The sequence below is a fragment of the Seriola aureovittata genome, chromosome 8 (genome assembly GCF_021018895.1).
Source record: "Seriola aureovittata isolate HTS-2021-v1 ecotype China chromosome 8, ASM2101889v1, whole genome shotgun sequence".
In the NCBI taxonomy this organism is placed as follows: domain Eukaryota; kingdom Metazoa; phylum Chordata; class Actinopteri; order Carangiformes; family Carangidae; genus Seriola; species Seriola aureovittata.
The window spans coordinates 21,114,972-21,142,010 of record NC_079371.1 but is presented as its reverse complement, the minus strand read 5'-3'; the positions used below and the strand labels follow the sequence as shown (position 1 = coordinate 21,142,010).

The window sequence follows — 27,039 nt, the reverse complement described above, 5'->3', positions numbered from 1 at the left end:
TACCTGCCTTGCTTGAGAATCTTAAGGCTATGTCCAGGTCCATAAAGTGATAAATGGAAAGGTGGAAAACTGAGACATGCTTTAAAAATAATCCAAATCTTAAAGTCCACTACAACATCACTGATGGTTAAGTGTGGTCAAAAGTGTGCTTAATAGCACCTGCAACCACACACAACTGTGATATCACAGGGTACTGCAGCACACCTGTACATCACTACAGTAAGGTCATGAAAACTAGACCTTTAGCAGGGTTAAGGTGGGGGTTTTCCCAATAAAATAACATTTTTGGGTTTTCCCAATAAAATCAAATCCATAAAAACCCATGTTTAATGGTTTAACAGGTTACTTTCATTTTAATTTTATTTTTCATTAACATCTGCTGTTCCAGGACAGGTATATATCTATGCTATGCTTGTATTGCCCTTCACATTTGTTGACAGTGGTGGAATATAACAAGTAATTACAAGTGAGCTTTGCTGCACCTGTAACCACACTCAACAATGATATCACAGGGTACTGGAGCACTCCTGTACATCCCCGCAATAAGGGGAGAGTTTAGACCACTGAAGGTCTTTGAAAACAAGATTTTCAGCCTGTCTTAAGTTACCGTTCAAAGAATACAGCCGAGGCTATAATTCTGGCTTGTAATTAGTCCTCAAAGCCTGCTGGAGCTCCTTCCTATGACCTGTGCTATTCCACAGTGACTCGCATTTTTGCCATAACTATTTTCCTAAACCCTTTCAATGTATGCCTGCTCCTATTCAACTCTGCATTAATGGCACAAATGGCACACCATTCGCAGTGGGAGTGAGAAAACATTGCCCTCTGCATAGAGGGCAACTATTGCTTAAACCATCAAACCTGACAATAGGTCAAGAGACAGACAGCAAACAACATTAGCTCATTTTTATTGAGTCATTTTTGTGACCAATTCAGACTTCACAGAAAATAGGCTGCAGTGTTAGACTGCGCTTAGTGCAGGACAGTCTTTTTGCTCAGACATCTAAGGTCTGCTCAGCTTCAAATCCCATGCTGAGGAGCTGTTGGACTCAGCAGTTCAGCCCAACTTTTCTCCCTTTCTGTCTCATCTTCCACACGTTACACATCTAAATGTGTCACACCAGGCCGCTCAAAGAGGATTGACTGGGCTCTGAATTCTCATTATGTAACTTGGCAATGGTGGGGAATCAAGCTCGAATAGGACTTGTAGGTCAGTAAATGCATCACCCCTCCACAATCCGACGAAGTATGTTGCCTAGACCACCCTTGGCTATCTGGAGGGGGGTCTTCTCCTCTTTGTTCTCAATGTAGATGCTGGCTCCGTGTTCTACCAGCAACTTGGCTGCTTCCACACGCTCCTCATCGCATGCTAGGTGGCTGGTGAAAAAAATAAATGCATGCAGAATTGTAAATACAAGAATACTTTTCATTTTTAAATTAAGGCGGAGGTAAAAATCTCTGAGACTGATACCTCAAATTCAAAGCAAATAAAACAGAAACAACAACCACAAACATGGCTGGATACCACTAAAATTAAATGAAAGGAAATGAGAAAGCATGTTTTTAATTTAGGTGAATTGACCCCTTAAGGCTTTATTCCAGCAGCATCAATACTGTATTACACAAATATTTTATTCACACTTACAGTGGTGTGTTGCCCTGTGAGTCTTGGATGTTAGTTGAGGCGCTCTGTTTGAGAAGCAGCTGGATGAGACGGTAGTTGCCCTTGGCGGATGCTCTGTGAAGGGGAGTGGACTCCAACTTGTCGGTGGCATTGGGGTCTGCTCCGTTTTCCAACAACAGCAAAGCAATCTATAAAGAGTCAAAGCTGCTTTACTCAGGAGTCACTAACAGGCATCCTTATTTTAAATTCTGTGATTTTCCATCTACATGAAATACACGTTTTCAGTTCCTGGAAAGGCAGGCCACAGTTCCAGTATTGGTTAGGAAGAGACACTAAAACTTAGGCCTAGAGTCCCTGATATTACTGGAAACACTGTGGGTGGAATAATGTCTGTTTTAATCTCAAATGAAAACATATTTTTAAACTTATGGAAAATAATGTAAAGTTGCTTGTTTCATCCAACAAATACATTTACCATTCAGATGTCTAGTGTTTTTGTGACTTTCTGCACATTGTCCTCCTCTGTAGTGGCGAGAGGTGTACTAGCCAAAAGGATGACTGCAGGGTACTCAGGAGAGAGGTGCATTTCTTTCTTTGGCATTTTTACACACCAGACTTACAAGTACTGTTAAAATTATGCTTATTAGCTGATAGCTGATAGCAAGGGGGAAGTCCCAAAGTTTAGCTAAATAATGTTTCTTGCTGTGTGTGTATGCATGTTAGGTGTGACAGAAACACACAGTTATATAGCTAAATAAATACAAAGCTAAAAGGGTTAGCATTTAGAGAAGTTAATATTAATGTCAGTGCAAGTTTTTCAGACCATATGTCACTGACTATAATAACATCTGGAATAAAATTGAAAACATAAACCTCTCTTGAATAGGTAAAGTCAGTGTTTGATTTTAACAACTTAACTTTCCTCATAATGCCTTGAAAATGTATAATACATAAAATACAAAAAATTTGAAAACAAAATAATCTAAACTCTCATGGTCTTTTTAAACTAATTTTCTCTCAGTATAAGAAGGTACTGACACACTAACTTAAATGTGGCAATAAATTGGACACTTCTTTCAATCTTTATTAAAGACTTAAGATAAAGGTGGGGATGCCCACTTTCTGTGTGGCTTTCTCGCTCTTTCCTAAATCTGTGATGTCATCATCATGATGATGTAGGATATGGTTTGGTTCTGGTTTCGGTTTCAAATAAATGGAAAGAGTAAAAGAGTACAAGTGGGAACTTCCCATTGTAGCTATTATCAGAGTGATAATTCTACCTCAAGAGAAAATCAATTAATCTACTGATTATTTCTTCTATTAATACTTTGGCCAATATAATATAAAAAAACAATTAAAAATGCTCAAGGTCCAAAATCTAACACTATCTAATTTAACATCCTGTTAAGTATATAAAGAATATTTAAAATATATTGCTTAAAATGTCTTAAAAAATTAATGGATTATAAAAAAAGTTTCCTACTACTGCTCTGTTGATTTAACACTTGATTAATAAACAATTTGTTGCTATTCTAAAAATATGACTAAATATATCTAGAAATACATTGATCTATATATTGGAAATATATCACTATTATGAATAAAATAATAAAAATTACATTTATAAAGCTACTTAAAAGACACTGCAGACACAGAATACAAATGTAAGATTACAAGCATATAGTACAGTCATGTGGCATTATATGGCTCAAAGTATTAGCTAATATTACTGCAAAGTGGGAAATTTACCTCATATCTGTCTTTAGAGGCGGCATAGTGCAGAGGGGTGCATCCATTCTGATTAACTGAATTCAGCTGAGCTCCTTTGGATATTAGAGATCTCACTATGTCTTCTCTGCCTGCAGATGCAGCAATGTGAAGAGGAGTCCACGAAGCCTGGGAAGTGACACATCACATATGGTCATTTCACAAAACAAAAGGAATTGGATAATCTTTAGATTACTCAATAATGTAATAAAAATTAAAGCATGAAAAAAGACATTATGTGAAATTAAATGTCAATACAAATTAGACTTTGACATTAAGAAAAAAAACAGAATTAGATTAAACATTTTTATATGGCTACTATAAAAAAAAAAGTGCTATTTTTAAGTCTCAATTTGGGTGGTTGTTGTTATTGTAGGAGTGATTCAATTGTGGGGTGCACCTGTCTAGTATGACCTATCATCCCATTCACCACATTAGAGGACAAAACCACGGTATCACACTTGGTTTTACACAGAAAAAATAAAAACATTTTACAGAAAAAATAGTTGTACATCATCTTGCAGATTCACTTCAACTCCCAGGTCAAGCAGAAACTCCACAATGTTGGTGTGTCCAGCAGAACAAGCCCAGTGAAGGGCGGTTCTACGGTCCTGAAAGAAAGTCGAGAATGAAGACGTAGAAATTTTCCCTTGGCATTTGTTATTATTAAAGTATTAGCAGGCTAATATAAGCAAATGCCGCTTGGGTTTGCTGGGTCGTGCATTCTTACCTGGTCCGTTTTGCAGGCAAGCGTTTTATCTGACAGAATACACTGTTTTAATTTCTCAAACTGCCCCGTGTAAGCAAAATTACAGACCTCCACATTTGATACAGAACCCTCCATTTTTAAATATACTCAAACAAAGTGTCAAACTAAATAGACAACAGCCAACAGTGTGACTGCTTTAGAGTTGTTTCGTTTCAGTTTTGAACCAGAGGAGCAATGACTCAGGAAATAATGAACTCTACTTCCGCATAGCTAGATATTTTTGCTCTTCAAATTAAAATACCGTCAGTGGTGTTACCTCACAATGAGACAAAAAATATACCACAATGTAAAAACACTTTGTTACAAGTAAAAGTCCTCTTTAAAAAAATCCCACCTATGTTAAAGTATAAAAGTATTATCAACAAAATGTACTTTAAGTATCAAAACCAAAAGTACTCATTGGGCTGAAAATCTGATTCTGTAGAAAGCCATACATTATATAAAGAGACTGTTAAAACTTAAAGTGGAGCTAGTTTTAACTACATTATCTGCATTTTAGTCCATGCCCCTTCAAAGGATCACTAGATAAATCGGACGGGTTGTTACTTCATACAGATTATACAAATTTACAGCAGCTTTTTTATTTTGTTTGTTTTCTTGAGTCAACTTATCTCTATTATTTATTTAGTAAAACAATGTAGAACTGTACCTCTTTGTGTAGCTTAGAGCTTAGAAAATATTTCATCTTGACTAATGTAGCCTATTTTATAAGCTTAATGTGTTTTTCTGTCTTCATTTGCAAAGTAACAAGCTTTAGTTGTAACATATATGAAGCCCAGTAAAATAAAACGTAGTGGAGTACAAGTAATATAAAATGAAATACTTAATGAACTGTACTTAAGTACATTATATAATTAAAAGTACATACTGTCGACCACTGTAAACCTGATTATTCATTCAATCATTATACTATAATTTTTCCTAAATCACTGATTAAAACAGGAAATATGGAAAGCCATTCAGACAGGGTCATCATCATATGAGGCATAAAGAAAGATAAAAACATAAAAGTAGCCTACACTTTTAATTAATAATATTCTACAAAATAACTCAAGATATGAGTGCTACCAAATCCTATTTCAATCTTAAATTGAGTAATTTGATTGAGAGGATATACGTTTTTTTATTTTTATATTTGAATATATTATATATTCATATATTAATGTATATATTAATGTATATATGTATATATATATAATAAACCTCAAAATAGAAGCATGTCCGCCTTACAAATATTTTATTTTGGTAGGTGGAGCTGGTGCCCGGAGGAAGTAATACATGCCACAAAATGGCTGCGTTGGGTACGAAGTGAACAAGAAAGCCACCTGAACTTGATGCAAGAAAAGACTTACTACTATCCAGCTGATGGTAGTGCCACTGTTTTCATCGGTATATCTGTAGTCATGACTAGCACGCTGGTAAGTTTGAAACTTTCACTACACGTTTATACTGAAATCAACCAGCTAACGCAGTGTTTTGCTAGCTAGCCAGTTTCCAATGTGCGCCTTTTACAATAAACAGTCGCAAATAACTTCACTTGTTGTCTTTCACGATCGTGGTCAGCATTTAATAAGTAATTGTCACAACAGGATTTCAGGACCCATGTCGACCAGTCATGCAGATATTCAGAGGAATTTGTTAACATTTACTACGACTGCATGGACAAGAAAAGAAGGGTGAGTAATGGTCTGTGTTGGGTGTTTTTTTTTCTCCAGTTATTTTAAATGAGCACCATTGAGCCAATATGACCAATATTATCGGCTGATTTAGGTTACTGTATCACTATTGGTATGTATACATCTGACAAATAAAACAACAATAACCAGTGTGATTGAGGTGTCAGACAGTAATAGTAATGCACTGTTTGCTCACTAGAGAGCAGTGACAACTTAAAATGTCTCAGTCACCATATACAGACGTGGCTAAAAGTATACCATGGTTCCTTTTCATTTCAAAAAGAAAAAACAGTTTTCTTTTCTTCTCTGTTGTGTTTTGTAGAATAGACGCCACATGTGATTTTTGATGCAACATATTTTTTAAAATTATACTACAAATGAAAATGGCATGGACAAAGAAATTGGGACCTAATATTTTGTAGCACATCCTGTTAACCAATCAAGTACTACTTAATGAGACTTCTACACTTCTCTTCTTGATAAAACTGCTCTAGTTTTCTCAGGTTTGATGGGCGCCTTATCCCCACTGCAGTTTCAGCTCTTTCCATAGACATTCATTTGGATTAAGATTCTTGACTCATAACAGGCCACATCATAACAGTCCTGTCTTCCTCTTATCCATTCTTGGCAGCTTTTAGATGTAAGTTTTTGGGTGATTAACCTGTTGGAGGAGCCAAGACTTGCAGCTGAGACAGGGCTGTTGTACCTTGGTTGTGGAGATCAGCTTATATCTATTTTGCAGTCTCTTCTTTTTTTATGTCCACGCTCAGTGTGGTGCACACAATCATACCAAACAGCACAATGAGCACTTTTTACATTTAAATGGGATGGCAGACTGTTTGTAAGATAGAAGACACCTGTGATACTAATTGATGACAAGGCTGCTTAAAATATTATTATAGTCCACTTTTATCAACACTTCTCAGAGGTACCAATAATTCTGTCCAAGCCATTTTACCAAAGACATGCAGATATGCATGATGAAAGAGATTTTACTTTGAACACTTTCCAGGAAGAACGCAGCATTGTTTAATTGAGGTGTAAGGGTATTAAAACTTTTGGCCATGTCTTTAGCTTGGTCACATTTCTGTAGTAATGAAATTTAAGGGATCCTCATGAATATTTTGTTTGTATCAAAAAATAATCTCATCTGATAAATTGTTAACTGATGTTTTTTTTTAAATTCTCAAATATAAATACCAGTGTACACTATGTTCTGCTTGTGGTTGAAGTCATATGTTGCTGTTATTCCTGTTCTTAACTGTCATTATTTACTGGCTCCTATGTCTCAGAACTTGACCCGACTCTACCTGGACAAGGCAACGTTGGTGTGGAACGGCAATGCAGTGTCAGGACAGGACTCTCTGGGAGAGTTTTTTGAGTCGCTGCCATCAAGCGAGTTCCAAGTTCACACACTGGACTGTCAGCCAGTTCACGGTTAGTGGGACAAACACAAAGCCCTTTCAAGTGCTAATGGTCATTCTCAAATATGTTTAGATTGATTCTCCTAAGGGGAGACTGCAGTGTTGCAACAGACAATGACCGAGGTAACAAACAATACATTTAAAGGATAAATTATGTAAAATACCTGTATGAAGTAGAAAACTAAACATAAATGAAAATAGAGACTAAAGATAGATCTATAGCTATACTATGTGCCGGACATGCACTGTACAGTAGTAGAAGTATTCTGTAATAGACTGTACATGAGTGCAAGTTAGGTGGATTTTCCCCTCTGTTCCCCAGAATAGAAGAGAGCCGTGTACAAATGATGCAGTGGATTAAATCTATCAAATTAAAGTGTGAAGATATCAACATGTGATGTTTTTCTACTGAAGGTGTGATTGTGATGTAGTAATCACTCATCAATATACCCTTTCTTCATTCTCAGAACAAGCAACCCAAGGTCAGACTACTCTGCTCGTGGTGACTGGTGGTACAGTCAAGTTTGAAGGGAACAAACCACGTTTCTTCAACCAGAATTTCCTTTTAACAGCTCAGGCTTCACCCAACAATGACCAGCCTGTTTGGAAGATCGCTAGTGACTGTTTCCGATTTCAAGACTGGAACAACTGAGGCTCTCCTCCTTTATGCTAATGTTGAAAAATTAGCATGGTTTATTTCTATGTTTTTTGTAATAAAAAAAAGTCATACACAACACTGATTACGAAAAAATGTTTTTTATTTTTGAAATGTTGACCAAGGCATGTGATCATAATGATGGAGTAATAAATACAAATAGGATCACCGAACAACCAACTGTAAAGTGACTGTCAATGTCTGCTTCCTTAAAGGTTTAGTGGTGCAAATACATCAACACAACACTTTGAAAAATACATAGAAAACACTCCTATAATATTAAAATGCACAGACTTAACCATTTGATACCAAATTGTACATTAACCTGTTAACTGAGGTAAAATACGTACAGTATTACAGTATGCCAGGTCTGACTTTAGCTTAGAAGCATTTTTAGTAACTAGTTAGTAGTTAAGCAATCCTGCGCTCAAATAAATAAGGTGCCCACAATTTTGACGGAAGTGCTTTCTACGCGAGCAACCCACTATTTGACGATTTCATATATTAAAACATTTGCTTATCTTCCTGAGTCATTTATGTTTACACATTTTGGTCTTACTTTCTCAATAAACTGACACAATAACAACTGAATAAATAAAACATTGGTCAAAAAAAAAAAGGATAAGCAGACATGATCATGAGTAACTTTCTCTATGATCCATGTTGGTTTATCTCTGCGTTGGGATATTTTTCCTAAAGCCTCAAGTAAACATTAACATGGCAGTTTAGCCATTTTTGTAATAAACACAAACTATTTGTTTTTATATAGATGCCACTTACTTCTGCTTGACTACACAAGTACTGCAGACTGAAGGCACAGTAACATCAGTACTCCAACTTAACAAAACAACTTTAAAAGCGACTGCGATGATTACAGTTAATATTTTCAATGGAAGTAATAACAAAGCGTTGGCAATATATGGAGGACAGTGGTACTCTATCAGCTACAGAGTGCCAGGAGATTTGAGTGGATGGCAGTTGAGTGCTATAATGGTCTCAAACCCTTCTCATGGAGTAAGAGCTGCCACATAGGTGCATCTCTTTGACAATCAAAACTTCAACACACACAAATAAAAAGCAGCACATATGGATCAACAGGTACAACTATCTACAGCTTCAGCTTCTCTGTTCACAACGTTTCCATTTGGATGTCTGTGGTACACAAATAGCATGAAAAGCCAAAATGGGTACCAGGAAAAATTATCTACACATCAGAACAGTGGCTATGATAATAACTGGGACTCTTGGGTGAAATTGTCAAAGTTATTTGCCCCCGTACATTCTCTCTATGTGGTAGAGATAGTGGTTCTTCAGCTCTTTCCTCTTCAACTTGAACGCATCTGTCACAAGTCCGGTCTCTGGGGTCCACGGCTCTGGACTGAGATGTACCTTCACTGGAATCTCAAATCGCTGGAGTTTAACTGGATGAAAAGTGAAGAGGAAGAGAACTGTGATACTCACCCAAATTTATCACAGCATAGTGGAATGAATAATTTGCTCTTTTCTACTAAAACATTGGTACATAACACACAAAAAGAACTTGAGGTTAAAGGTGGAGATAAGGACAGAAATAAAAAAGTATGCATAAAAGGAGTGTGCATGATCGGCTCTTACTGTTAGCAGCAACAACTTTGATCTCCTTCAGAACTTCTCTTTCCATGTCGGGGTGAGTGCAGATCTCCTCCCATGTTCCCACAATGCCTCTCTGTTTGGCCATTTCTGTCAACTTTTTCTGGTTGGGAACCACAAAGCTGATCACATAGTTCTGGTCACTGCAAGGATGAACATTAGGAACAAGGTTGATAAAAGTCACTGCTCACTGCTGGAAATTTGCAGTTTGAACACTGAGAATAGTTGAGATACTCAGTTGAAGTGATAGTTAAAGTGGAATTCAAAACACAAAAGTGAAAGCTGAAATAATAGTACAAAAGAAAGTGCTGTAAGAAGTTGAAGTGTTAATTCAATTATAAGCACTGACTGAAGTTCAGCAAAAAAAGTACCAGTTGAAGTTCAAGACGTATCAAACAGCATTAAACAGTGTTTGTCATATAACGTGGATATGTCTCAGGCTGTCTTTCCATAAGTCAGGTGATATGTTTACACCTTATTCCTCACACTAACATTTCTTTATATCCTCTGTAGACGGTATTTTGAGATTTTGAAAGGCATTGTAGAAGTTGGAAATATGATGGTTTGATCTCATATCTCTAGAAGCATAATGCATTCAACCTGAGAAAAATTAATTCCTGCTCTGTTTTTCTGAATGAACGAGATCACGTGAAATAATAATTCAGAAAAAATTGCAAATTTTTTTTCTCAGATGAATGCATTGTGCTTCCGTACATATCCAACCAGATCAAGTTCATCTCACCTGTTTGCGTATGCACAAATGTTGTCTATGAGAGGGCAGCTTTTCAGCGCAGATTCGACTTTACCAAGAGACACATACTCCCCAGCCTGCAGTTTGACCAAGTCTTTCTTGCGGTCTGAATGAGAAAATAAATATGTGTTTACAACAGTGCTGCTGTTCCAAGTACAAACAATTTTCCATTAAAAAGTTACAGCCACATTGACTGCATATTAGGGCTATGAAATTGAGTATGAAAGGAGTGCCTTTTACAAACACCGTCAGATGATTGTCATGTCCCTAGGTAATGTGTAACTGGTTTGGGAATATACACACCCACTATTTGTAGACAGCCATCTGGGTAAATCTCTCCTACATCACCAGTGCAGAACCATCTCTGCCCTTTTTCATCCACAAAAAAGTCCTGATCTTTGCTTTCATTCCTGTAGTAACCCATGGTTACATTGGGACCACCGATCAGGATCTCCCCTCTTGGGTTCGGCTCGTCTTTGCTGGTGTATCCACCTGAGATAAAGTGGCAAATTAAATAGTTAACAAACACATAATTACTCTGCAATTAAATAAATACTTTTCATTCTGCACTGTAAGTACAGCCTGTACCAAGATGTTTTTCAGCCATACCTTCAGCCCAGTCCCTGAGAATGACCTCACAGCATATGAGAGGAGCTCCAACGCGACCAGTGCTGATGTCCACAACTGTATAAAAATACATAATATCTTAATGACATTGTTAATTCCCACCTTTACTCTCTCTTCTTACTCTACACTTTAAATCCTTTCTTACCCTCTGTGATGGTGCCTGCTCCACAGGTTTCTGTGAGACCATAGCCCTGGCCCACTGGACAACAGAAACATACATTCATAAATCTTTGAGTGGCTGAGGACAGCGGGGCTCCTCCTGACAACATCATCCTCACTCTTCCTCCCAGAAGTTTCTTGACTTTCCGGAATAAGAGGCTGCAAAGAAAGATTGCTGTGTGTTTGATTCCAAGATGAGCAATACAAACACACTATTTCTTAAGGCACTTAGGGAAACATAGTGGTTTCTTACGCATTGCAGAGTGGTGCGTCATAGCCCCGCTTGATCTGCTCTAGTTTATACTTGTAGCCCAGAGTAAACAGAGTCTTCTGAATGAAACTCATTTCCTGCACTTTGCTCATCACGTTCTTGTTGATGCGATCCATAATTTCCTGTTTAGGAGAAAACATACAGGATTAACTTATACATTGGATGATGAGTAAGGGAAAAAAAGTGTGTAAAACTGAGCAAGGGAGAGCAGGGTTGTGAGTAATGGAAAGAAAAAAAGAATATAACACAGGATTCTTACTGGCACAGCTGCCATCAGTGTGGGTCTGAGTACTGAGCTGTCTCCTTTACTTCCTTTCTTTATCTTGGTGGACTAAAGGGAACAGAGGAAAAACAGCTGAAGGCACTGATTACATTAAACAACAACAATGATTAAGCTAACTGCAATAATGACCACACCAAGTTGCCCAGGTAATAACCAAATATAGCATACATGTTGACAGATACAGCATAAGACCTGGTGTTGGTGCTGGGTATTACCTGGTCTGACAGTGTCTGCGGGGATGAGTAGCCGATCCGACAGCCATATGTGACACAGGAGATTTCAGCTGTCATTTCCAGAACATGAGCCAGCGGCAGGTAGGCTATGTAAGTATCATTAGGCCTGCGGGAACACAGGGAAGAGAAAGTAAAGGTTACACGTTTTGTGTTCCTCTTTCCAACTTTCAACACTGAACCTTTTAGAGTGTGGTTCTTTCTGGTTATTCTGCTGCTGGAATCCAGTCATGGCACTGATTTATATGGAAAATTCTACGGTCATCCAGTTGTCTTTTTCTAAGCTAGTGTTGTTTATGTTGGAACAGATAAAGGAGCTTTGGAGATGTGCTTTTCAGTAAGAGCTGTGAAGCTGGGCTTAGTTGAACTCTGTGCCGAAACTCTGCTGTGCACACATTACATCATACAAATTCATTCTCTACATACTGACAAATACTCCAACTCACCCGAGACCAGGGATGCGCTCACACTGTCCTGTCATTCCTGCGATCAGGTTACTGTGGACAATCATGACTCCTTTGGGTCTGCCTGTGGAGCCACTGGTGTACATCACCACAGCCAGATCAGCAGGCTGGGGCTTCACAATTGCCCTCCCCACTGCAGGACAAACAATCAGTTATTGTATTTCACTGTATGTGAGATATTTCAACTTGGAATTTGACAAAAAAACAAAGCACAACAAAGGTGAGTCAGAGAAATACACACTATTTTCAGGCAGCGCGCCCAGCTCTCGTACAGCCTCCATGCTGTGGATGGAGAGTCCTGCTGGGTAGCCTTCTGTGCTCGCTTTCTTCTGGTCCACGTAGATCACATGCTTCAGTTTTGGGATCTGTGGAAGCACATTCTGGACAGAAAGAGAGGACAACACTGGTATCAAAACAGGATGCCAAATCACATGATAATCTTTCATGAAAAAGAAATTTTAGGTCCATATACATTGACATAATCTTTACAATGAGCAGCAGCTTGACATGCTAAAGAAATCTCCGCTGGAACTACTGTCAGACCCACAAATATGTTAAAAGAAGTTTGGAATTTTTCGAGTCAGTCTGAGATGCAATCATATTCATCTAAAGTATTTTACAACATATTCCATTAATTTCCTTTTGATCTTATCTTAACCCAGGATTCTGGGGGAATGTGAGGATTTTAATCAATCCATTCACAGAGCTCATGTAAAGCAATGTCATTTCTCACATTGACACAGACCACATTTTGCTGTACCTAATTTAAAACTGGCTGAACAAGCATACCATGTTGAAAATAACTGCCATAATAAATTTAATTCATTCTTATTTTGTAAACTACACCAGCTTGAAAATACAAGTACACAGTAACACTGCAAGCCATTCATTTAATAATGGAGTATGTCTCCTGTCAAGTTTGAACAACAGATACTGTGTTCATCCATTCATGTGTCCATATGGCCTTAGAAGCTTGCGAGAAGTTAAAGCGATTTACTTTTCAGTCATACCAAGTTTGAGGTTTTAGTCCCAAATGATCATGTACGCAGACAGATATTTCAGATATTTTATGAGATATTTTATGAGAAAAAACTTGATCAAAATGAGTGGTTCTATTCATGTGTTGTAAGGGATTAACTCACTTTCAGTTTAGTCTCAAGCAGCTCCACACTGGTGACTAGATGTGTAACACCAGTCTCATTCAGTCCATATGCAATAGCATCCTCTCCCAATGTGGCATAGAATGTTACCACTGTTGTGAAAACAAAACACCCAGTGAGCCAAAACATATCAACAGCAGCTGATAAGATTATTCATACTCTGTCAGATAACATCTTGTACTGTATTGTTCAGACAGAATATCCTTACATGGGAAATTACGCCTGAAGCACGCCTGGGCAGTGATCATCCACTCTGCTCTGGTTTCACAGAAGATTGCAATGGTGCTTTTGGGCTGTTGTCCGAGAGCTGCCAATCCACTGCCAAACTGACTCACTATAGAATCCAGTTCATTGTAGGACAGCCATTTATACTCCCCAAGGATCAGCTTGAAGGAAAAGAGTCAGATGCAACATTAGATATATTTGTCCTCAAAAGTATCCCTCACCAAAAGAATATAGTAGCAGGAATCCTTACCTTTTTAAAAACTTTACCACTGGGTTGAATCTCATTCTCTTCACTCAGAATATCTCGGGTACCGAGACAATGTGTTTCTCCAAATCGCTGTACAGCATACTCGAAAAGCTTATCCAGCGTGTCCTTGCCTGGGAAGTCCTCCCTGGCCAGGCAGTCGAAATGGTCCACAGATCGGTATGGTCCCTCAGCACGGCCTGAGATGGAGCGGGCCTTTATCCGCTTGGACAAAGCTTGTCTCTGCCCGGCACCGGTGACGTAGTACCAGGGTAGAAAGGACAGGACGGAGTACAGCCATACCAGAAGGTGGATTGGAAAGAGGAGAATAGATTGGAGTGCTGAGTCTGCCTGAAGACCCATGCTGTTCTCTGGCAGAGTGCGCAGGGAGGGGAAACGAGCAGCAGTGGTTGTCACACTAGTTTTGTATGGTACACTGGTCCCAAAGATGTTTGATGCGTATAAGGAGAATTGCGTCAGAAGGGAAGTCTCAGAAAGAGAAAAGCCCAGAGAATAAACAATTTTAAAAATCCCACAGCTGTAATCACTCAAATGTTACACCTAGAAAAGGGAAAAAAGGGAAAAGAAAATATCATCAGACAAGGTGATCAAACACATATGAAATAACTACCATTAATCAAAGCATTTCACAAGTCAAAAATCAGAGCAATAAAACATTGTTTTTCACACCAAATATCACTTGCCAACAGCCATGGAGGAAGTTGGTTAATCTATGTCTGGCAGCACACTTTTCACAAGAAAAACGGAACCACTTCAAAACAATGGTTTGTGAATCAGCAGACCAACCCAGAGATTATCTACCATCAGTGTCTGGATGTCAATCCCTTGAAAACCTCCTCATACACCCAGCAGGACTGTGCTATGCTGCCTCTACACTCAGCACTCATCAGACTCACCTCCCTCTTGCTGTGAATCAAACAGCCTCTGTGTGTCTGTCAGCTCTCAAAGCTCAGTTTTAAGTGAGACATCCTACATGGGTGTGTTGCAGTAGTTTAAGGTCCCTCCTTCATAGTTTTCAAACACCTGCCTCCCTTTCAACAGTAAGAGAGGTCTGAGAGGTCATGGAGGGATGAAGCAGTGTTGAGACATGGCCAGACTGACCACTGCCCAATGACCACAGCCCTGTGAGCTATGCTGAAGAGGATCGAGCTGTGGACAACCAATGACAATACTCTTAAGCCTCACCCCACTCTGTGGTCAGTGAAAGGCCACTCTAGGTCAAGCTTAGCTCACCAATAACTATACAGTGCAGGGTAGATGAAGGAGTTAAAACTAAATGTTGCACTCTTAACCAATTTTCAACAAAGTATCAATTATCAATAATCAAGGTAAATAACTGACAAGTGACAGAACCAGCTAACAGGAAAAGGAATGCAAACGCACACTGCGTAATAAAGTAATTGTAGCTTACAGCTGTCAGCAATCATATGGGACCTATTTTCATGCCACAAAACAGCTATGGAGAGATATGATCCCCACTACATCTAAAAGGAAAAAACAACTCAGTAACAGTATCTACGTATTATAATGTCAGAAGTGTACTGATGTTACCCTCCCTTTCTCGGAGGCTTACCACATAGTGTGATTAACATTTCAGTGAATCATATCTGTATTATCTGTAGTCTACGTCACACGTTTGTATATCTTCAAGAAATCTGGATGAACTCCAGTAGTAAACCTGAAACATTCTTGACTGCCTGGCAGATATTACAGCCGTTGTGGCCAGTGATTTCAGAGCTTCGTTTTTCGTCAGTGTGGCTCGAACATAACATAACATAACATAACATAACATAACATAACATAACATAACATAAAAATCATATAGTTTAAATACATGAGTATGACTTGAGCAAGACTAATGCCAAATTGATGACCGGACTGTAATGACGGCATATTTGATCTGAGTAGTCCACTTTGTCATACACTCATCACATATGACTGTGTTATTTCCATGGCAACATAAAGTATTCGGGCTGCGCGGATATTGCTAATTTAACCAACAGAAATTACATATAGTTATATAGGCTAACAGGGAATCCCCAAGTTCATCACAAGAACGTTTAGAAACCATAAAAAGCTCAAATGAAAAATAAACTTAATCACAATTGGCCATCTTCAAAAATTACGATAACGTATGAGGTGAATCTAACCCCTTTGTTAATACGTTAATCAGCGGTTATGTGACAATGGGAGAGGAGCGGGATGGCAGACGAAACGATGACAAAAGCCGCCACACGCTGCTGGTACAGCTATCATTGAGCAACCGACGTCAAGTTGATTAACGTTAGCTGCTGAGGATGTGGCTAAAACCTTTTAAACAATGCCAACACAAATTAACCCTAATGTAAATCTACAAACGGATAAAGGCGGTAATGAGATTACAGCGGCCAGCTAGAGAGTGATACCCTGTTTAACTGGCAGGCTTGCTGCGTTCTTACCTCCAGCCGTAGGCATCAACCGTTTCCCTACCGCCCAGAAATGACCGAAAGTTACCTTTTCTGAGGACCTAGAAACCCGGAACCACTACGTCATCTGATTCCATATTTCTGGACCAATGAGCAGCCGAAGCGGGTTTGCCCTAGGTTTTTCACCCCCCTTATATCCGCTATATAAAAAAAAAAAACACGTTACAGGAAGTCACCACAGTGTCCGATGTCATTTCCATTGCAGTGTTTGTTCTTTCCTTTTTAAACAGATTATTTGTACATTTGAATTATGTGTCATCTGTGTATTCTGCGTAAACTATTGTGTTTACATCCTTGTGGTCTAAATAACCTACAGTAATCCTAGAGGCTATTTGCTATTTATGTTGAAATGACATTAAATGGACACATATTTTTGTTTTACATATTTGCATATTATGTACGTGTACATTTGGGTAACAAATTAATACAGTGCTTGCAAGTACTTTAGAATGTCCTGCCAGATATGCCAGACGACATCTAAAAATACTCTGCTTTGTCTGATGTAGCCCCCCCCAAAAAAGATAAATAAATAAATAAAACAGAACAACATTAATTATCTAGTTAAAATTCTTACCTATATGTAGCTATATGTATATATACACTCATTCTCCCTCATGAATTTCATTGTATATAATCTGTAAATGTGCAAATATTTCTCTTTTTTTTTTTTAATTGCAAGATGTCTCAGACTGAATGGTCCATTCTCAGTGTATGTGTGCTGGAAGGTTAAAGTTAATTAAAGTCAATCTAGTGTCAAACTCTGCACATACTTCAACAACATCCGACAAATAACAACAAGCAAAATACATTTTAATTATTAAAAAAATAGCAAATGAATGCACATATTTTATCTCTAATTTGATTTTATTTTAAAGAAAGATACAAGCTTTATTGGTCACAATCACCTATTGTTTTTAATACAGGCTATAACATTTATATTTTATACATTCTACACCTTTGTTTCAAGTCAGGTTTGTGTGGATGGCCACTCTCCTCCCAGTCAATGACCTTGATGCAGGTTTCCTATAAATTCGAGTATATGGACAATGAGCTCAGACGACAGTATAATAATGGACACATGAATTTCCCCTAGGGGATAAATAAGGTATCTATCTATCTATCTATCTATCTATCTATCTATCTATCTATCTATCTATCTATCTGTCTATCTAATTTCCAGTGTTGCTCAGAGGCAGGATTATAGTGTTATAGTGTAAAAGTTGAACGTTAGCGTTAAAAATGTAAATGTTAATATTTACATAATGTAAATATTATTTACATTTACATTTACATTTCTAACTCTTGTTCAACTCAAACTTCCATTTCAATCTTGGAAGCTAACGTACACTAGAGTCAAGTGAGCCTTGTCAGATTTACCATCTGATCTTTTAATCTGCTGGGCCCCTGATGGTTTAGCAACGGTTGCTGAAGGAGTGTATGTGGTTGAAGTATTTGCAGTAGGCTAGTACAAGTAGGAATAGTTTGGAAATAATATAATAGCAAGAGTAGAAGTAACTTTCATAATACAATAATTGTAGTGTAATAGTAGACTCTTAAGTGAAAGAAGTAGCAGCAGCTCCCACAGTGGATACAGGACTTGGCCTAGTTTACAGTTGTAAGCATCTGTTTTCATGTCTCACATAGCACCTGAACTACACAGCTAACACAAAGTTAGCTAATTGCAGTTGACTTCAGCAAATAAGCAAGCAAAGCATAGCACACTCACCTGGAGATGATGGACAGGACCATTGGGTTATGCTCCACTTCAGGGTGTGATTTGTGAAAAAATCCTAAATGGAGGCTGGCTATCAGGGGCACACCCCCCTTGTCTCCTAATCATGGAAGCTTCTAATGTACGGTTGCCTGGTGGACTCTTGTTTTATCCTTCTTCTAGGGGATGTCGCTATCTGCTGGTGCAGCCAGTAACTGCACCTCACATTTGTGGATTTTTTTTCTACAGATAAACTGCGTATCGGGTACACCGATACAATTTGGACAAAAAAAAAAAAAATAGGAAGGAAGGCGAACATGTCATGTGACCTACATACTGACAGGAAGCGATCTACAAATGTGCAAAACCCACTTCACGTATACAAATGGGTTCTTTCGTTTGTAAATGTTTACAGATTACGTGCGTATTTGCAAATCTCTCTGTGTTTTTGTGCATATGATTTGCACAAGACGAATAGAAAAAAATATGTTTGTGGATACAGTGAAACACCGGGGATCATAGTACACATTTGTAGGTTTTCTGTTGGTTACACATTATAAAGTCCAATAAAAACTTGCATGGTGAAACGCCTGTAGAGGGCAGTGCTGTCGAGTGAGGAACAAGCACAAAGTGGAGGTGCGCGTGTTTTGTGAACCTGAGAAGCCGTAGATTACAATTTTCTTTATGCACGTGTTGACCCCACTCTGAAACATTTCATGGCTATTCATTTCACCTTAATCCAAAGAACGCCTGTGTGTTACATAGAGGGCTGAAGCGGATTTCAGTTTGGTGAGAATGACACAGTCTGGTGTCACATCTTCACTTTTTAACAGGCAACCGAAGCATATTCTGAGGACTTGGAAACCCTGCAAAAAGCTCATGGTAGTTGTGGATAAATGTGAGAATGAGGGTTGAATGCCAAATGCCAAATATTTGCTGGTTGCAGCTTCTCAAACGTGAGAATTTAATGCTTTTAAGTTTCATACAGGATAACAAATTGAACATTTCTGGGATGTGGACTATTGCTCGGAACAAAACAAAACATTTGAAAAATTTTGGGCTTCGGGAAATTAGTCATTTTTCAATACTTTAAGAAACTTGACAGACTGATTAACTCAGAAAATAATCTATAATTAATCAATGAAAAAAGCGGCCTTACTCTGTATATCCTTGTGTTCTACTTGTTCTAATTTTATGGTTTTATACAGGTTTTAGAGCAAAACCCTATAACTACCTAAATAAATCAATTGTTGTGTCTTGGTCTCAAACTTCTTATTACTTTATCCGGTATACTAACAAATCATTCACGTATTCAGTTGAGTCTTGAAAACGTTTTCTGCTCTGGTCACACAATCAATATTTGGTAAACAATTTTTTTCTTACTACATTGTTATCACCGTCCCCACGGACCGTCTTTTACAAGAAAATAATCGCACCACCACATAACCGTTGCCCCACGTGGCTCAGAGCTGCTGCACAAAAACATCACGAGTGGCTGTTGCAGCTGTGCTACAAATACAGCACATGGTAGCATTGGGTAGCTGCTCGTAGCGACGGACACCACGGAGTTTGTCTTAACTCTCAGCTTACAAGTTAAAAGTTTTACAACTTTTACTTTGGGAACTGTTAGTTTTAAAAGGCCAACAACTTTGAAATCTTTTGTCTTAGTACAAGGTTGTGAGCGAGCATCAAATCGAGAGTTTGAGGGTTTTTAAAAACACTTGTCCCCCTCCGTCTGCAGCAGCTACACAGAAGTTAACATGTCGACCGGCACAAATCAAGTTAAAAGCTGCCCCATCCCCACCAGGGTGCTCACCCTGAAGGACTGGTCCCAGCTACCCGACTGTTACAGCCAGACACCCGGTGGGACCCTCTTCTCCACCACGCCAGGAGGTAAGGAAACTTTTAAGAGTGCTACGTTTTTTCTCACGATAATGTACTGTTTCATGTTTAGTGTACTTTTTTGTTTTCTTTTTTTCTGAATTGCATTCACACCACAGAACTTGCCAGGACAAGTTAACCACCTTCAGAAACTGTAACTGAGTGTTTGCGCATACGTGCAGATACCCACAGCTCAACAACAAGCTCTCGCGAGAAGCTGCAAACAATAAACAAATACCTAAAACGGATGATAGAAAAATCGGATTTTAAAACATTACTTCGCTCGCCCTAGCACCAAAAAAAAACAATGTTAAAATGTAAACAAATTTGAACCATAGAAAGGATAAGGTTGTTGTTGGCATTCTGCACAGCGACAGTTGGGGCAGCCGTCATGATGTCAACAAGTTCGCTTTCTTATGTTGTCTTGGCAAAATGAACAATTTTTGTGGCACAAACAATGATATAAAGACGTAGGCTACTTTTAACCTAATCATTTTTTTTTTTTTTTTTTTTACATTTCTAATATGAAACCATTATCAAATCAAATTCTGCACAATAACACAGACATGTATATCTGTTCATTGCTGTTAGTAGAACAATAGTAGTAACTTTAACTCAATTTACACCTGGCATTAAAATGCATCTCATATCCAGATTGTGTCTAGATATGATTTTAATGATCACATTTATACCTGTACTTCCATGTGGTCAAGCACAATTTTAATGCAAGGTTTTAATGGGACATTTCACTTGCATAAAATATGAATATTGGCATACACTTTAGAAATAACATAACCTTTCACAGACGCATAGGTCTAAGCAAGCAGTTGCTTGTTGCATCAAAAACACTGGTGTCCAAAGACAACAAGAGCTGTCTAACCCGTGACTTGTGACTTGTGATTTGAAGAGGGTGTATGTTTCCAGCTGCCAGAACAGCCAAGTGATTGGCCTCAGCAGTGGTGGAGGAGCTAGAGGCTGTCCTATCCCTGCGTCTCTCTGCTTTGCATTTCAGGAACAGTAGGGAACATTCTGTACAAGCTAAGAGGAGGAGGGAGAGGGAAGCTCTAATGCATGGGGAATATGAACAATATTTTTTTGCACCAAAACTTAAGGGCAACTGGTAAAGACAATCTAGAAAGTTGCAACACAAAGTTTTGACTTGTATTCAACTTTATGCGCAACACATTATACTCTACTGAGGTCTTAACATGTGTTGCTGGACTGACCACCCTTTTTTTCCGTAATTGCCCCACACAGTTATGCTGCCTGCCAGTGCATTGCTTGAGCTATAGCTTGCATTCCAGCCCCCTTCCCTCGCCCCAGTTCTTTCTCTCGTCCCCCTCTGCTTTACTTCCCTTTGCACAGGCTAAACTGCTCACCGCTCAGTAATTACATAACATGTTTTCCTCATACAGAGGGTGAACTGATACTGTACAGAATGGTTCGAAGTCCAGTAAAAAAAATTCTGTAAGCAGCAGACCACACCTTGGCTCAGCATATCCTGGTCAAACTTTAATATCACACCCTTTTTTATGACACTGTCTAAATGATGACAGACATGAGACATGCCAAGTAAACATTAGATGTGGCAAACTTATGTTTGTGTGGAGCTTTAAGCTTAAATCATGTCACAGCTGCAAGAAAACCAGAGGAAAGCCATCCTTGGATACATACCAAGGCATGTTGCATCAATGTTAAATCTTTATCTCGGTCAGGGAATGGAAATATGGCTTTAATCTCAAGGCCTCTTGGTTCAAAGAGAGAATGTTTTGTTCTCTGATTTCCTAGAACTCGCTGCAGTGGCAGTCCTCATCCCTCCCCTCTGCGCACTTGCAGAACTCTCTTTCCATTTAAATCCCCTCCGGTGCATGATAATAACACTTAGCTCCCCAAATGTGCACCTTGACGTGATACAAAGGTGCTCCAGTAACAATGAGGCTATCATTTGATCCTGTAAAAGTCTAGAATTTGGTCTGAAGTTTGTTTCTATAGCATTTACTTCACTTTTTTTTCAGGAAGTGAGAGTTTGTTTGTTTACATCAGGCCAAACAATCTTTTTTTTTTTTTTTTTTTCTTTGTCTCTTTTTTAAACACAGGCACCCGCATCATCTATGACAGGAAGTTTCTGTTGGATTGTCGAAACTCCCCTCTTGCCCGGACCCCCCCATGCTGTCTGCCCCAGATCCCGGGGGTAACAGTACCTGCTACACACCCCATGGGGAAATTGCAGGATCTCAAAGAGGAGGCCGAGGAGGAAGAGAAGGACATTGCAGGTAAACAATACCGTACATATAAACCAAAATCAAAATATCCCCCACAAGGCTCAATTTTGTAGTCTTATCCAAGAAAACAACTACATGCATCAATTTCCTTATGAATAGTATGCTTTACTTTTTTAGCTTAGTGGTGTTTTCATGAACTTTCAACCTTTTGTCCCCAATATGACACTTCAGTTTGTTGAGTCGTCAGCATGTGCTAATACAGCATATACGTGTAGCATTTGTCCCTGCAGTGCCATAGCTATATTTTTGCAGCACAGCAGTCGTGTTGTGTATAGTACTGGGACAGGAGTGCTCACTCAATATCATCATGTGTTAAGTCTTTAAAACTAGGCCAGTCTTTTATTAGTCAATCACTGTATCTTACGTATTGCACATGATGATGAGGCTTTCTTTATCAGTCCAGCTGATAGTGTCAGCTGTTAAATTTGTTCTGACTGAGAGGTTAAGATATCAATAGATAGCAAATATCCTCCTGTCAGGGGAAAGACCATGGGGATTAGGGTTGACCCCTTTTTCCATCTCTCTTATCTTGGTCAGTAATGACACAGGACATGTCATGGGGATTGGATTTGCGAGTTACACCCTTTTTACTCAAGTATTTTGTTTTATCTTGCCAGTTGTGAATGTATTGATAAGGGCTGTAGTTTGTCCCCTTCTCTGTAGTTCAATTAGGCATGGTTGTGTTTTAGGTACAAACAACAAATGTTAACTGTCATCTGATGTCAGATGTTTCCCCTTTTTAATCTTATCTCCTCTCCTCTGTCCCTTTTCAACAGATGACAACCAGTTTGAGATGGACATCTGAGTCTCCAGTATTACCTCCTGTGGAGAGTTATTGGTTAAAACACCTCCAAGGTTTTTGATAACCGTAATGCATTACATTTAAAGCTTTTTTTTTTTTTCAACTTTTTTTTTTTTTTTTTAACAAAAGCTTTTGAGAGGAACCAAAAAGAACGGCAAAGCTAGGAAATGGTAGGGTGTTTTTGACCCTAAAACAAGTGTGTTAAGCAAGGAAATGGTATTAAATGGTTTGATTGGTTACTCACTCACTTCAGAGCTGCAGCAGGATTGAAAAACATCCATTTTGATTTCACTTTTTTTATCTTTTGTAAATAAGAAAATTTACTATGTAGCCTATTTTTTAAGTTGGGGGAATAGAAGATGATTACATTAAGACATGTAAAGTAGGGTTTTTCACTGCAGGCATCAGTTTTGTTTTGTATTTCCCTCCCAAAAAGGAAGTCTAACTTTCTTTGTGTTGGGCAAACAAGTGTCTCCTAATTTTGGGGGTCAGGGCTTATTGAAAATCAGCTCCAACTGATTTGTATGGAGGGAGAGATGAAATGTGAATAATTTCAAATAAAGGCTATTCAAACAGTCATACATTGTATGTTTTTATTTACTTCATAAATGGATAGGTTTGTCACATTGTTTTGAGTAATGTATGGGACAGTCATTATATCTATGATGTAAAGTGTAATGAAACCAAGTTTATGTAATATTTTCTTCCCTATACTCTTGTAATTTTGCCATTATTTTATCATTGAGCTGCATAAAATCAACCATGGACAGTTTTTATCATCTGCTCTATATGTCACAACCTAATAACATATTCATAGTAGGGAAAATAATTATTTAGTCATTAACCTACTTTACAATTTTAAGTGTTCTTATAAATTTTAGGAGTTTCTCCCTACTCAATTTGAAGTATAAATTCTCGTGTGTTTTTATGACCTGAGAGTCTGTCCCTTGACACTCAAAACTGAAGAATGTAGAGGCCAAATCTGTCCGTTATGTACGTTTTTCAAAATTGCAGTACATAGCTAAGGAACTATGTTTCAGTGAATAAGAGGTCTATTACAGCCTCTTTAACACCTTGTATAATGGAGAAGTGGCCATAGAACACAGCATCTTAAGTGGTTAATAAGTTGCATAACCATCTCATGTAAGGAATGGTGTGTTTTTGAGAGCTGGTGGAATGGGCTCCCCTGCTGGCCCCATTTGTGTTGAATTGATTAAGCTGTGAAGGTGTTGCTTTAGGCTATGTTATTAGCATCAAGATCAAACAATCACTTAATGCTAAATGTTGCTCAAGATGGAATATTGAATAGGATATTGTCAGAATTATAACACATGAACATCTAATGATACTACTCATAAAACATAAATCTAATACAGTAAAAGATATATCTCAGGATAAACATTTTTTATATCTTCAAGTACTACTGAAAGCGGAAGGCTAACCAAAACCATGTATGCTGTGTATTCAGCCTCTCACACTATCAACAGGGTCAGGGCCGGGTATGCCTGCCCGTTCCAGACACTGATCTCCAGATTAGGGGAGGCTGACTGTAGGAGTAGATCTGGTCTTAAGGAATGAGGGCAGCTGCAGTGCAAAGCCAAGACATATTGAAACCACTCTGCAATGTGGGGCCGGGGGTGTAACACCTGCTGGTACTAGATCTCAGATATGAAATAGTAAATTTAGTGAGTGTGAGTTATGTTGAGGAATAAATATTTGTTTCAGCACTGATGCTATGGCTAATGTCAACGTATATCTTCAGTGCATTATTTGAGTAAGAACAGTTAAGCAGGTCCCCATGCATAGTGTAAGTTGTGATGTGGGTCAGTCTACTCAGCTGTTCTTGTCCCATGGCCTTGCAGACGTGACTGGCAATCACTTTGCATTACATTAAAGCTAACAACTGACTTTTGGCCAGGAGGCTCTGACATATTAACTTCTATTTCATAATAAGACTCAAAACATGTTTAAACATATGCTCAGTGTTTGGTCCATTACAATTCTTTGGAGAGCAAGCAAGGTGAACTTGCTCTGTCCATAGTGTCATTGTGCCCCACAGCAAATTTCTGGACCAATACAGCAGAATGATAAGATTAAGAACTTTTTGCCAAAAGTCAGTGTAATGCTTAATCAGCCTACAGTTTGTGTACACTTGGCTGTTTTTGTAAAACGTGCCGATTGACCTGCATGTAGCCCAGTGTTTGAACAAGAGCACGTGAGAAAAAGGCCAGATGCCAGGCGACTATGAAAAACACCACATGCTCCCAACATGTAATTTTGAAGTATTTCCTCTCTGGTGGAGGAAACTGAAAGTAATACTCAAAGGTATGGCACAAAACCACACTGTCTTGGTGCATACAGACACATATACTGTATATAGAAATCTCCGTCTATCACAGACATTTGGCTGAACCAGCACTTTCCACAACACTGCTGTCTGCTAAATCTTCCTTCACTTTCATCAACACATGTGCTCACACTTTTAGCTTGGATGAATTAATGGTAGCCACTGATGGCCAATAATATCATATGGTACATCATAAGGTAAAGACTGATTGTGTGGCTCAAAATAAAGTGAAAAGCGATAGCTTAAGAGTAGTACTGAAAATAAAATGACAAATGCACATGTGCCATTGTGATTACACAGTGTGCAAAATCTACCTCCAACTCCTCATCCACCTCCTCCTCTCTGAGCGATCATTGACTTGTTTTTACCAGAGCTCCAGAGAGAAGCCTGAGAGAGAAAATGTCAAATTATATTGAGATTGTTTTTGTACTTAAAACCCCAAATATATCTTCTTATGGATCAAAACTTCAAGTAAAAAACTGGAAAAGTGTAAAATATGGGACCTTTAAAATTGGGATTATGTCAAGAAGTATTTGTAGCAGTGGCAGTCTGTGTTGATTGTATTTGGAGGTCCATGCTTGAACATAAATCACAGGGCACGTGACAGTGACACATAAGCCTTACTGACAGGCTTATTACAAGGTATCCATCACTGAGTGAGAGGGCCAAAAAGTGTCTGCAAACAGGCATTTCAAAAGACTTATTTTATTGTCTGAAAATGTGATGCATTCAATCAACACCCATAGGCATTAGATAAAATATAATTACACATATTGTAGAAGTAAAAAATAGTCATAATTTCAATGTAAAAGAAGGATTAGATATCCAAATAGTGACCATATGTGACACAATGTCCTCTTTGCCTCTGATCCTGAAATGCTTCATTTTGGCTTATGGAAAACCATTCGTTGGTTCGATTTCCAAATAGTACAGTCCATGAAATGTTGTTTTGAAAAATATCAGCCTCGTACCTCTGGAAAGAACTTCTTGCCTACTGTCTGAGGTTAAGTGAACCCCGGTAAACTCGCTCCACTGCCCTTCTCCGTAGACAAAATATTCCCCCTTTTCATCGGCTCGCCCCTCCCTAAACTCCTGCTCCCCTTGCAGTTTCCCTGTAAGAAGGTTGTGTTGAGTTGGCCTGGTTGACGAGGCTCTATTTTTGTCAGCTGCCTCTGCTGAAGCCGACCGTACAGGCTTGGGCTGAATTGCCAGGGTGACGGTGTAAACAGATACTCAAACACACGGACTGCTTGGTCACATCCATCATGACTGGGAGGGGACAGGGGCTGAAGTGGGCCACATGTTTTTCTCAAACATGAACACACATACATATGCTTAAAAGTACATTACATTTACTTTAACTTTCACATTGCAGGAATTCAGCCAACTGCTTTACAGTGACTCTAGTTGAGAACACCACTAAATTAATTAAGTTCCTAGATCACTGCTGTACCAAATTAAATCTAAAATCTTGGGATACATTAGGTTCATGTAGTCTTGGACAACAACTACATTTCATAATAAGTTTAACTTATTTAGTTCCTAGTGGTGAAGTTTGCAACCTATGACTGT

At 38.5% G+C, this 27,039-nt stretch overlaps 4 protein-coding genes across 7 annotated transcripts; 2 read left to right on the top strand and 2 right to left on the bottom strand.

Annotated features, from left to right (window-relative positions):
* Positions 1-891: 891 nt before the first annotated feature.
* Positions 892-4,344, bottom strand: psmd10 (proteasome 26S subunit, non-ATPase 10). The gene is made up of 5 exons (XM_056383342.1): positions 4,122-4,344; positions 3,904-4,002; positions 3,374-3,520; positions 1,646-1,812; positions 892-1,377 (listed from the first exon to the last, which is right to left on the bottom strand). The coding sequence occupies exons 1-5, from the start codon at positions 4,233-4,235 to the stop codon at positions 1,224-1,226; spliced, it is 681 nt and encodes a 226-aa protein (XP_056239317.1). The 5' UTR covers positions 4,236-4,344; the 3' UTR covers positions 892-1,223.
* Positions 4,345-5,421: 1,077 nt separating this feature from the next.
* On the top strand, positions 5,422-8,000 carry nxt2 (nuclear transport factor 2-like export factor 2). The gene is made up of 4 exons (XM_056382661.1): positions 5,422-5,578; positions 5,750-5,836; positions 7,129-7,273; positions 7,728-8,000. Exons 1-4 carry the CDS (start codon positions 5,495-5,497, stop codon positions 7,910-7,912), a joined length of 501 nt encoding a protein of 166 aa, XP_056238636.1. The 5' UTR covers positions 5,422-5,494; the 3' UTR covers positions 7,913-8,000.
* acsl4a (acyl-CoA synthetase long chain family member 4a) lies at positions 8,001-18,289 on the bottom strand. 4 transcript variants are annotated; one of them, XM_056382657.1, is made up of 17 exons: positions 18,171-18,257; positions 17,400-17,467; positions 16,473-16,584; positions 13,965-14,519; positions 13,698-13,875; positions 13,472-13,581; positions 12,571-12,709; positions 12,312-12,462; positions 11,851-11,974; positions 11,612-11,683; positions 11,335-11,474; positions 11,068-11,240; positions 10,905-10,979; positions 10,599-10,787; positions 10,287-10,401; positions 9,530-9,687; positions 8,001-9,336 (listed from the first exon to the last, which is right to left on the bottom strand). In XM_056382657.1, the coding sequence occupies exons 4-17, from the start codon at positions 14,319-14,321 to the stop codon at positions 9,179-9,181; spliced, it is 2,139 nt and encodes a 712-aa protein (XP_056238632.1). In that variant the 5' UTR covers positions 14,322-14,519; positions 16,473-16,584; positions 17,400-17,467; positions 18,171-18,257; the 3' UTR covers positions 8,001-9,178. The 4 variants fall into 4 exon arrangements, with proteins under 4 accessions (XP_056238632.1, XP_056238634.1, XP_056238631.1 ...); XM_056382659.1 differs by lacking the exons at positions 16,473-16,584; positions 17,400-17,467 and having other exon boundaries at positions 18,171-18,289; XM_056382656.1 differs by lacking the exons at positions 17,400-17,467; positions 18,171-18,257 and having other exon boundaries at positions 16,418-16,551.
* Positions 18,290-19,655: 1,366 nt separating this feature from the next.
* eif4ebp3l (eukaryotic translation initiation factor 4E binding protein 3, like) lies at positions 19,656-23,699 on the top strand. Its single transcript, XM_056382662.1, has 3 exons — positions 19,656-20,048; positions 22,133-22,309; positions 23,095-23,699. Exons 1-3 carry the CDS (start codon positions 19,916-19,918, stop codon positions 23,121-23,123), a joined length of 339 nt encoding a protein of 112 aa, XP_056238637.1. The 5' UTR covers positions 19,656-19,915; the 3' UTR covers positions 23,124-23,699.
* Positions 23,700-27,039: the final 3,340 nt, after the last annotated feature.